The sequence below is a fragment of the Oncorhynchus keta genome, chromosome 13 (genome assembly GCF_023373465.1).
Source record: "Oncorhynchus keta strain PuntledgeMale-10-30-2019 chromosome 13, Oket_V2, whole genome shotgun sequence".
Taxonomy (NCBI): domain Eukaryota; kingdom Metazoa; phylum Chordata; class Actinopteri; order Salmoniformes; family Salmonidae; genus Oncorhynchus; species Oncorhynchus keta.
The window spans coordinates 24,741,569-24,753,402 of NC_068433.1; the positions used below are offsets into that span (position 1 = coordinate 24,741,569).

The following is an 11,834-nucleotide window of genomic DNA, read 5'->3' on the forward strand; positions in this document are numbered from 1 at the left end:
TGTGTTTACACCTGTTTTGAGTGTTGTGCCCTTCAGACACTATCAGAAGGCTGAAACCGCCTACGCTCATACTCCTCCTATCTGGGCCCCACCGTAGCTGTCTGAGGTTCTGAAAATACGACTGGTTTTCTGAGAACACAGGGCTGCCTCAGGCCTGATGAAAACAGTTCACCTTGTTATGACCCTATACTTGTGATGAAAGGTCAAGTTTCGGTCAAACCCACTTCTGAGATTTTAATTGCTGATAAGATGCTGCTGTCAGGGGAGGTTAGATTTATTATAATGTAGTTGCCAGGGAAAGTCACGCAAGGGGAACTGGGGAGGCTATGTAAGTTACAGGATGTCTTAGACACTTTGCAGAACCTTGGGAAAGCTATCGTATACTGTACTCTGTACCAACTTCTGCCTACACTTGTATTACTAAAGGAGAATTGTAATACTTAAACAAAGAGCCTGTGTTTCCTTTCTACTACCAATATATATATACACGTTTGATAATTATATAGAATTGATCATCTGTTGACGGAATTGACCAACAAAAGGCATGAGACAAAGGAATGTGTAGCATTGGGGAAAGTAGGGGTATGTGTTAATTGTAGGGATGACCATGGGGCTGGGGATCAGAAATGTCCCGTGCGAGAGAGGCAGGTTGAGGTTTCCAGGGTTAGAGTAGTGCAGAAGTTGTTATATGCTGAGGCAGTGAAGAAAGTAGAGGAAATGGATCAAGGGGGAGGGATCCTGAGAGGAGTGGTGTGAGTAGTCGATCTGTACCAATACAGAGGGATAAACCAACAAGTGATATATGTTTCAGTAAGATTGGATTTGAGCATTTATAGTAATGGTTATCAACTGTACAGCAGGGATAGAACGCAAGTCGCAGAAAATCGAGGTTGTGGTGGCAGCTTCAGAGAGGTATTTTGGTGTGCGAGACTTGACATCAGAAGACTTACAGGGTGTGTTAAGTGGCGGTGTCCCATTCATTCAGGCTGTTGGCCTGAAGTATAACTAAATTCATTTAAATAGTAGAGTATGGTATTTATTATATATTTTTTTGTGAGTGTAGTGTAAGATGGTAGGGTATTTGTTGAATTTTCTTTTTTTGTAAAACGTTTTTTTAAAAGCGAAGTATAAGGGAGTTATACTCCAGTCAAGTATGTGGCAGTAATGCAACATTTATTGGATGCCAACCACTGTTAAACCCCATTGAAGAAGAAGCGTCTGCTTCCGCTATCTTTTCCTCATTCCTAACAGGCAATCACATTAGACAGCTCAATATGGTAAACTTGGATGTCACTAGCTATTACAGCCACAAAGTTGAAATAGGATATATCGTAAAAATGTATGAAAACAAAATAATATTTTTTGTCTTAATTTAAGGTTAGGATTTGGTATACGGTTAACAGTGTGGTGAAGGTTAGGGTTAGATTTAAAATCTGATTTAAGAAGAGACATTTTAGAAATAGGCGGGGTTTATCCATTTGTGGCTGTGGTAACTAGTGACGAGTTTGGGCCCTCAGCCCACTAGCAGCGGCACCTTTCCAAGATGGCAGCCAACAGTAGCAGCACGGTTAGCAAACCCAGCAACAGTACCGGGGGGAAACAGTCAGGGCCGTCGGCCGAGCAGGTATCTTCACTCCGTATCAGAATATTCATGATTTGTTAGCAAATGCTTTTTAATCGTTGAGGACTGAGATACAAACCCGGATTTGTCAGTCACGCATCCAACTAGTTAACGCTAACAGTAACGTTAGCGAACGTTAATTAGCTCCCTCACCATGGTCTGCTTCCTACTCGCGTGTTCCTCAACTGAGGTTTTATAATTTAGAAGAAAATATGGTGACGTTATAGGTCGTATTGATTCACAACAATATCTCTTGACATTGGGTGAATAATGTTAGCTAACTGCAATCTGTCAGTCTGACTAGGTTTCTCTGGATTTAGCTTAGCCATACGAACTTCAGGGGGGACGTCTGAAAAGGGGAATGGTTGTGCTCTTCGAGCAGTTAAGATGCTATTTCTGCCTGTCACTGTTAGTGCGTCCCTCTACCTTGTCTACCAGTGTATGGCTCCAGACTAACATTTTCCCCAGGTGCCACATTTCTTTAGTTGGTGGCACCAGCCAATGATTTCAATATTGTCTGAGGATTGCGATTACTAAATGTTGCGCCCACTACATCAAACACATTTATATTTGTCACGTACCAAATACAATAGGGTAAACTTTACCGCAGGGGTATCAAACATACAGCCCGTGGGAGGGTTCCAGCCTGCAAGGCCTGAAATTATAATGGACCTAAATTCAGAGTTTGACTGTCCACTTCACTAATCATCACTAGACAGTCGGGGAGAATGGAAAATTCCAACAACGATGGATAGAGGACTATATTTTGCTAATTTTGACAGACTGGAATTATTTTTAAAAAATCATTAGAGCTCTGGCACTGATCAGGCCTGGCTCGCAGTCGACGTTCCAATTCATCACGAAAGGTTGAGGTCAGGTCTCCGTGTAGGCTAGTCAAGTTCTTCCACGCTGATCTCAACAAACTATTTATGTATGGACCTTGCTTTCTGTATGGACCTCTGTTGCTCCTAGTTTCCACTTCACAGTAACAGCACTTACAGTTGACCGGGGCAGCTCTAGCAGGGCAGATATGACTCACTGACTTGTTGGAAAGGTGGCTTCCTATGACGGTGCTACGTTCAAAGTCACTGAGCTCCTCAGCAAGGCTATTCTACTGCCATTGTTTGTCTATGGAGATTTCATGGCTGTGTGCTCAATTTTATACACCTGTCAGCAACGGGTGTGACTGAAATAACCGAATACACTAATTTGAAAGGGTGTCCACATACTTGTGTGTAAATAGTGTATACGGGTGCACCAATACTATAGATTTGGCCGATCCAATATCCAATTATTTTCCTTGCAAAAAAAAGCAATAGCGATATTTTTACATTTTAGCTGCCTTAAGCATTCTAGTACAGTTAAATAGCTAACACAAACACACACACGGACGCAGCGGTGTAAGGCACTGCATCTCAGTGCAAGAGGCATTACTACAGTCCCTGGTTCGAATCCAGGCTGCATCAAATCCGGCCATGATTGGGAGTCCCATTGGGCAGAGCACAATTAACCCAGCGTTCCCGGGGTAGGCCGTCATTGTAAATAATAATTTATTAACTGACTTCCCAATTAAATAAAGGTTACACACACAACACCGACCAATAAGTTATTTTGTTGGCATTTACATATGTCCCAATTACCAGTAAAACATCATCAAAACCTTTTACTTTCACTTTCTTGCTGTGCTGTTTCGTTTGCTCAGTCGTTTCATTCTCAATCAGGATTTCATCGTACATGTCAAACAGTGAAGTTTCAGCTCTGTCTGTTCGTGGCAGGCATTCCAAAGCCATGACCGAGGGTATCACGTCTTCTGCAGACGCAGTTGAGCTCATTTCTCCAGTCAGTTCTTCGAATGGAGCTAGGAGTGTGTTCTGTTTCCAGGTTTCAAACATGTTCCCAATTGTCATTGAGTTGGCAGCAGCGGTATGAGAACCAGCACATTCTTGAGCATGCAATCCGGCTTTACTCAGTACGAAATCCTCTTCGACCCACTGTGCTGTCAGACTCGGCATACTCATGGGGCTGACATTTCTGGTCCAAATGTCAGTTGTGATGCCCATAGCAAGTAGCATAATGAAGTCCATTACCTTTTTTTACGTTACAGCTTTATTCTAAAATGGATTTTAAAAATCTACACACAATACCCCATAATGACAAAGCAAAAACAGGTTTGTAGAAATGTATGCAAATCTATTATAAATAAACAAATTAAATTGACCTCGGGAGGCCTCCTTTAGAATGAAGTTTCTCTACATTTTTATGAATGAACAAAAAATGAATCTGAAATGTCTTGAGTCTAAATGTTCAATCCCTTTTTGTTTTTGCAAGCCTAAATAATTCAGGAGTAAAAATGTGCTTAAATTGCATGGACTTCCTGTGCAATAAGTGTGACTACCTAATCTCTGTACCCCACACATACAATTATCTGTAAGGTCAGTGAATTTCAAACACAGATTCAACCACAAATACCAGGGAGGTTTTAGCTAAGGAAAGCACATGTACAATTAGAGGAAAACCTGCTTTCCAGACATTGGGAGACAAATTCACCTTTCTGCAGGACAATAACCTAAAACATAAGGCCAAATCTACACTGGAGTTGCTTACCGAGATGACTGAGATGACCTGCACTACCTGAGCCACTTGTGTGGGTTGTAGACTCAGTCTCATGCTACCAATAGAGTGAAAGCACCACCAGCATTCAAAAGTGACCAAAACATCAGCCAGGAAGCATAGGAACTGAGAAGTGGTCTGTGGTCCCCACCTGCAGAACCACTCCTTTATTGGGGGTGTCTTGCTAATTGCCTATAATTTCCACCTGTTGTCTATTCCATTTGCACAACAGCATGTGAAATTTATTGTCAATCAGTCTTGCTTCTTAAGTGGACAGTTTGATTTCACAGAAGTGTGATTGACTTGGAGTTACATTGTGTTGTTTAAGTGTTCCCTTTATTTTTTTATAACATTTATAAAAACACGTTTTCACTTTGTCATTATGGGGTATTGTGTGTAGATGGGTGATCAAAAAAAATGTAATCCATTTTGAATTCAGGCTAACAACAATGTGAGTTAAGTCAAGGGGAATGAATACTTTCTTAAGGCAGTGTAGAGCACTAACTCTCAATATAAATCACACTGCTAGTAGCCATGTATTAATCTAACTGTAAATTGTGATGTCCAAAATAGAGGTCGACGGATTATGATTTTTCAACGCCGATGCCGATTATTGGAGGACCAAAAAAGCCGATACCGATTAATCGGCTGATTTATAATTGAGAAAGAAAAAAAAATAATATATATATATATATATATATATTTTTTTTTTGTAATAATGACAATTACAACAATACTGAATTAACACTTATTTTAATTTAATATAAAACATCAATAAAATCAATTTAGCTTCAAATAAATAATGAAAAATTTTCAATTTGGTTTAAATAATGCAAAAACAAAGTGTTGGAGAAGGAAGTAATATGTGCCATGTAAAAAAAGCTAACGTTTAAGCTCCTTGCTCAGAACATGAGAGCATATGAAAGTTGGTGGTTCCTTTTACCATGAGACTTCAATATACCAAGGCAAGAGGTTTTAGGTTGTAGTTAATTTAGTATTTATAGGACTATTTCTCTCTATACCATTTGTATTTCATATACCTTTGACTATTGGATATTCTTATAGGCACTATAGTATTGCCAGTGTAACAGTGTAGCTTCCGTCCCCCTCCTCGCCCCTACCTGGGCTTGAACCAGGAACACATCGACAACAGCCACACTCGAAGCATCGTTACCCATCGCTCCACAAAAGCCACAGCCCTTGCAGCGCAAGGGGAATAACTACTCCAAATCTGAAAGCAAGTGAAGTTTGAAACAGTATTAGCGCACACCCAGCTAACTAGCTAGCCATTTCACATTGGTTACACCAGCCATTAGGCTGATAGGCTTGAAGTCATAAACAGCGCAATGCTTGATGCACAACAAAGAGCTGCTGCCAAAACGCACGAGATTGCTTTTTGAATGAATGATTACGGGCCTGCTGCTGCTCAGTCAGACTGCTCTATCAAATCAGACTTAATTATAACATAACACACAGAAATACGAGCCTTTGGTCATTAATATGATCGAATCCGGAAACTATCATTTCGAAAACAAAACGTTTATTATTTCAGTGAAATACGGAACTGTTCAGTATTTTATCTAACGGGTGGCATCCCTAAATCTAAATATTCTTGTTACATTGCACAACCTTCAATCTATGTTATAATTATGTAAAATTCTGGCAAATTACTTCGCAATGAGCCAGGCAGCCCAAACTTGCATATACCCTGACTCTGCGTGCAATGAACGCAAGAAAAATGACAATTTCACCTGGTTAATATTGCCTGCTAAACTGGATTAGTAGTTATAACTAGTGATTATGATTGATTGTTTTTTATAAGATAAGTTTAATGCTAGCTAGCAATTGACCTTGGCTTCTACTGCATTTGGGTAACAGGCAGATTACTCGTGGGGTGCAATGGTTAGAGCGTTGGACTAGTTAACTGTGCGGTTGCCAGATTGGAACCCCTGAGCTGACAAGGTGAAAATCTGTCGTTCTGCCCCTGAACAAGGCAGTTAACCCACAGTTCCTAGGCAGTCATTGAAAATAAGAATGTGTTCTTAACTGACTTGTCTAGTTAAATAAAAGGTATAACGTTTTTTTATTTAAAAAAGAATCGGAAATCGGCGCCCCAAAAATACAGATTTCCGATTGTTATGAAAACTTGAAATCGGCCCTAATTAATCGGCCATTCCATTAATCGGTCGACCTCTAGTCCAAAACAACGTTGCAGTTGCAGCCTACAACTAAAATGAGGCCTATGCAATCGCAATGGCGAATGCGCTTTTCGTGCGCTCTGTATATCAAAGGCATATGAAATTCAAATGGTAAAATAGTTACTATTGACCAACAAATTTAGAGTTGAGAAATAAGACCTACAGAAAGCTGAGAACCTACTCTCTTTTAACTGTGACAACAGGATAGCTTTGTTTTCCCCCGCACATTTTAAAATGTCATACAATCAGAACACTTTAAGTGGCTCACTCTACACCGCAGCAGGGCCCCAGTGATACAGGCACCTGGGCAGGCAGACACTTTCATTACAGGAGTCATGAGTATAATGTACTTTTACAGTTTGACCCAAGTCATGGTTTTAGCCTCCTAAAAAATGGGTCGGTTTGAGTGAGGCGACCATGTAGAATGTGCAGCTCGCACCGACGTGACCAGTTAAATGTTTTATTCGCACAGCTAAGTACAACGGTCACTTAATGCGACTAAGTGGTTGCAGTCTGGAGTCCTGCAGTGTCAGACACAAAACAGCATTAGTAACTAATGCAGTCAGTTTTTTTTTTTAAATTACAAAAACTACTAGCTATTGCATTTACTCATAACGAATCAACACATGGTCTAATGAAATTTCATAGTCCCGGTAGGCCTATATAACGAGGCTCTTTGCAAATTTGTTCAATCTAATGTAAGTTGAGAAATCTGTGTGTATTGTGGCTGGTAGAGCATGGTGCTTGCAAGGCTAGGGTTGTGGGTTCGATTCCAACTAGGACCCCCCTACAAAAATGTATGCGTGCACTACTGTAAGAGGGTTTTTACACTGACTAAACTTGTTGCCTTCCATTTGTTTATTTTGTCATTTAGCAGACGCTGTTATCCAGAGCAATTAATGTTAAGTGCCTTGCTGAAGGGCAGATGGACAGATTTTTCACCTAGTCGGCTCAGATTCAAACCAGCGACCTTTCGGTTACTAGCCCCAATGCTCTTAACCGTAGGTCACCAAATAAAATTTAAGTCATTTGACTAAATTGTCTGCTTAATGGCATTTTATTATTCTTCTTATTATGAGTGAATGTTTGATTTTATGTATTCGATGTGTCTGACAGGTCGTGGCTGCATTCCAGAGGATGCGCACGGAGCAGCGCAGCATGGCCTCCAAGGCTGCAGAGTTGGAGATGGAGATCAATGAGCATAGGTAACTAGCTCTAGTTAGTGTGACCTGCTTCAGTAGATACTCAGTTTTAGTTCTTTCTCTTACTTCCATAGGCACGGGAAGTAGTTTGGGGGGAATGGCCCTAGCCCTCACCCTCTGATCCAACAGGTCCCAGACATGCTCAATGGGATTGAGATCCGGGCTCTTCGCTGGCCATGGCAGAACATTGACATTCCTGTCTTGCAGGAAATCTCTCACAGAAATAGCACTATGGCTGGTGGCATTGTCATGCTGGAAGGTCATGTCAGGATGAGCCTACAGGAAGGGTACCACATGAGGGAGGGGGATGTCTTGCCTGTAATGACAACAAGCTCAGTCCGATGATGCTGGGACACACCGCCACAGACCATGATGGACCCTCCACCTCCAAATCGATCCCGCTCCAGAGTACAGGCCTCGGTGTAACGCTCATTCCTTCAATGATAAACGCGAATCTGACCATCACCCCTGGTGAGACAAAACTGCAACTCGTCAGTGAAGAGCACTTTTTGCCAGTCCTGTCTGGTCCAGTGACGGTGTGTTTGTGCCAATAGGTGACGTTGTTGCCGGTGATGTCTGGTGAGGACCTGCCTTACAACAGGCCTACAAGCCCCCAGTCCAGTCTCTCAGCCTATTGCGGACAGTTTGAGCACTGATGGAGGGATTGTGCGTTCCTGGTGTAACTCGGGCAGTTGTTGCCATCCTGTACTTGTCCCGCAGGTGTGATGTACCGATCCTGTGCAGGTGTTGTTACACGTGGTCTGCCACTGTGAGAAGGATCAGCTGTCCGTCCTGTCTCCCTGTAGCGCTGTCTTAGGCGTCTCACAGTATGGACATTACAATTGATTGCCCTGGCCACATCTGTAGTCCTCATACCTCCTTGCAGCATGCCTAAGAAACATTCACACAGATGAGCAGGGACCGTGGGCATCTTTTTTTCCCTCCCCAGAGTCAGTAGAAAGGTTTCATTAGTGTCCTGAGTTTTCATAACTGTGACCTTAATTGCCTACCGTCTGTAAGCTGTTAGTGTCTTAACAACCGTTCCACAGGTGTATGTTCATTAATTGTTTATGGTTCAAGCATGGGAAACAGTGTTTAAACCATTTACAATGAAGATCTGTGAAGTTATTTGGATTTTTATGAATTATCTTTGAAAGACAGGGTCCTCAAAATGGGACGTTTCTTTTTTTGCTGAGTTTAGTAAAGGCCCAGTGCGCTACTTCTGTGCAAAAATCTTATTTCAAAAATAAAATGTACTTTATTCAGATTTTTCCGGGGTTGCTGCAGCATATCCCTACTTCCCGCGGCTATGCTTACTTCAGACATTTTACTATTACCACTACCAATTCACTCACTGTTCACCTTAGTGGACTTAACCAAAAAGAGGAATAATCATTGTTCAGTCTAAGGTGTTAGAGATGAGATTCTGAGACTTGGGGTGAATCTCAAGTCTTCCCTGGAGTCCTCTCTTCTCATCTCCCTCGCAACATACATTGAAGGAGAAGGTATGAGGGGAGGAACCTTATCTTCTCTTCCCATGTGTATTGAGAAAGAGGATAAGATTCACCCTTGTTACTTTCCTTTTACAAATTCCCTCTTTTCTCAGCCTAGTCATTGAGACCCTAAAAGACGTAGACCCAACAAGGAAGTGCTTCCGGCTGGTGGGTGGGGTGCTCGTGGAGAGGACAGTTAAGGAAGTCTTACCAGCTCTGGAAAGCAATAAAGAACAGGTAACATTTTTATTCAGGCTTGCTCTTTTGGGTATAATTCAGGTTACTGTAAAACACTGAAAAGTGCTGGTGTAAAATGGGAATTCCAAAATAATTGTGATTGATGGTAAGATGCCATGAATATGTCAATATGTATGTGATGTGGTGGCCATTGGCTGTAGTCCGACTGGTGAGGTAAACTCGCTTGGAAGTTTTTTTAATAGAGGAAACAGACTTGAGCAACTAACGGCCGAGTGTACTTATACAGCAAGTGAACGTCCTATCGCCTCTGACCAGAATATCGGGAGTAATTTTCTTTTCATTTCTTAATGATTCTTCTACATGTTGAATCGTTACCGTTCGTCGACACACAGTAGGTAATCTACTGCAAAATACTGATGTTCGTTATGGTGCGAGGCTATGGTACCAAGGCTGTAGGTTGTTGCAGTACTATCCTATACAACTAAATCACTACTGGTCAGACATTATGATTAACGATCTGCTTTTCCCTCATTTCCTTACAGATCTCAAAGATTGTAGAATCCCTCAACACACAGATGCAGTCCAAAGGCCGGGAGCTCACAGAGTACCGGGAAAAATACAACATCCGATTGGTGGGAGAAGGGGAGGAAGGCCAGGGCAAATCTGCAGCGTCCTCCAATGGGGGCGAAGGGAGCGCGTCTAAAGGCGGTGCCGGCGTTCTAGTTTCGTAGCTTTGTGAAACGGCTTTAGTAAAATAGGAAATTGTGCAGAATGCCATCAAGCATCGAGTCGGCACAGACTCTGAAAGGCATTTCAAGGGCCCGAGTTTTACGAATGTCTTGCATGAAACCAATGTTACAAGGGCCAGATTCTCAAGACCATTCAATTGAGATAAATGAAGCGTGTTATTGAATCCTTTTCACCTATAGTTAAACAAAACTTAAGCCAACAATTTACTTACTCTGGTTTATTTTCTCTTCAGACATGAACAAGCCTTTCGCCTTTTACTCGAGGCAGTGTTTCATCAAAATCTTACGGGATGATCGTTGTATTAAACAACATGCCTTCTTGATGACCATATATTGTCTGTCACATTTATTTGATGTTTATTAATACTGTCATATTTCAATGTACATTATGATTTTGTTGGTGTTTTGTCTTCGAGAGGTTTGTCTCTGGCATGCCATAGAACGACACATGCAAAAGGAATGCCAATCTGATTGGGAAAGCACTGTTCACTGCATCATTTTAATCTGTTTTGGAAAGAAACCTTGCTCTGAGCATCAGTTTTAGATAACATAAATGCATACATATTTAAATACAAATACACCCTATTTCCTACGTAGTGCACTAATTTTGAGAGGATACGGTGCCATTTGGGACAGACTTCCAGTGTCCTAGCCTATATTAACTTTCACTGTGTAGTTTTGTGAATATATATATTTTTTCATGTTAGGAATACAAATAATAATTTAAATAATACATAAGTAATATATTATTCAGTCCATATGGTTTGCTAGTCACTGTTTTAGGAATTTATGAGCTGGCCTGTCAGCAGTCTTATACTGTGGGGACCATTTCATGGGTGAAGACAACATGAAATCTACCTGGATGACGTCTTCCGATGCACTGGTCTCAACAAAGGACCTTCCTACCAGCTGTCATATACGACAGTGCTATGGCATGCCATCCTCTGGAGCAGTAAGCTATAGAGTACCCCAAAAAACAGCACACGATAATGTATCGTGTGGGGCAAGACTGGACAATAAATATGGTTTGAACGTTTTTGTTTCTTCCTTGTGACTTTGTATTAGAGCAAGAAGGTGTCAATTTGATGTGGTTATTAGGCGGGGTTTCAGTTTTGACCAATATCATTTTCTACACACACGGAGGAGGATATTTGACTGTCCACTCTTACTGGCTACCGGACACCACTTCTATTCCTGAGATAGGAAAAGATTTGTCGACGAGGATGGGATTCGAACCCACGCGTGCAGAGCACAATGGATTAGCAGTCCATCGCCTTAACCACTCGGCCACCTCGTCCTCTGAGTCACATTACATGCCAAAACCCCTATTTATCTTAAACTTAAGGGGGGTAAATACCCAACAAATAGCATATTTGAACATGCAGTTGTTCGCTACAAACACAATAAATTGTCCATTTTATGTCGAACTAGCTAGCTACGTGCCCTTCTATACTAGGGTTTGTGGTAGGAAAGCGGAGACGTGCACCACAAGGTTGTAACTAGTTACCACAGCCACAAAGTCATAAACTCCGTCTATTTATACAATGTATCCGCTTAAAATCTGATTTTAAACTGAACCACAACCACACTGCTTACCTTTAACATCACAATAAATTATGACCAAAAAGCACGTTTTTGTTTTCATTCATTTTTACGATATAGTCAACTTTGTGGATGTGCTATCTAGTGGAAACCCCACCATTCTCCAAATGTGTTTTTTAATGCTATGAGATTGACCCGTGCAATGATTTCACGACTGAAAA

General features: G+C 41.4%; 1 protein-coding gene and 1 non-coding gene across 3 annotated transcripts; one reads left to right on the forward strand and one right to left on the reverse strand.

The window, feature by feature from the left end:
• Nucleotides 1-1,458: 1,458 nt before the first annotated feature.
• LOC118392125 (prefoldin subunit 2-like) lies at nt 1,459-10,400 on the forward strand. Of its 2 annotated transcripts, none has more exons than XM_035783776.2 (4): nt 1,459-1,624; nt 7,546-7,634; nt 9,238-9,361; nt 9,865-10,400. In XM_035783776.2, exons 1-4 carry the CDS (start codon nt 1,544-1,546, stop codon nt 10,051-10,053), a joined length of 483 nt encoding a protein of 160 aa, XP_035639669.1. In that variant the 5' UTR covers nt 1,459-1,543; the 3' UTR covers nt 10,054-10,400. The 2 variants fall into 2 exon arrangements, with proteins under 2 accessions (XP_035639669.1, XP_052315783.1); XM_052459823.1 differs by lacking the exon at nt 1,459-1,624 and adding an exon at nt 7,289-7,430.
• Nucleotides 10,401-11,286: 886 nt separating this feature from the next.
• On the reverse strand, nt 11,287-11,368 carry trnas-gcu (transfer RNA serine (anticodon GCU)). Its single transcript has one exon. It is a non-coding gene; the product is annotated as a tRNA-Ser (tRNA).
• Nucleotides 11,369-11,834: the final 466 nt, after the last annotated feature.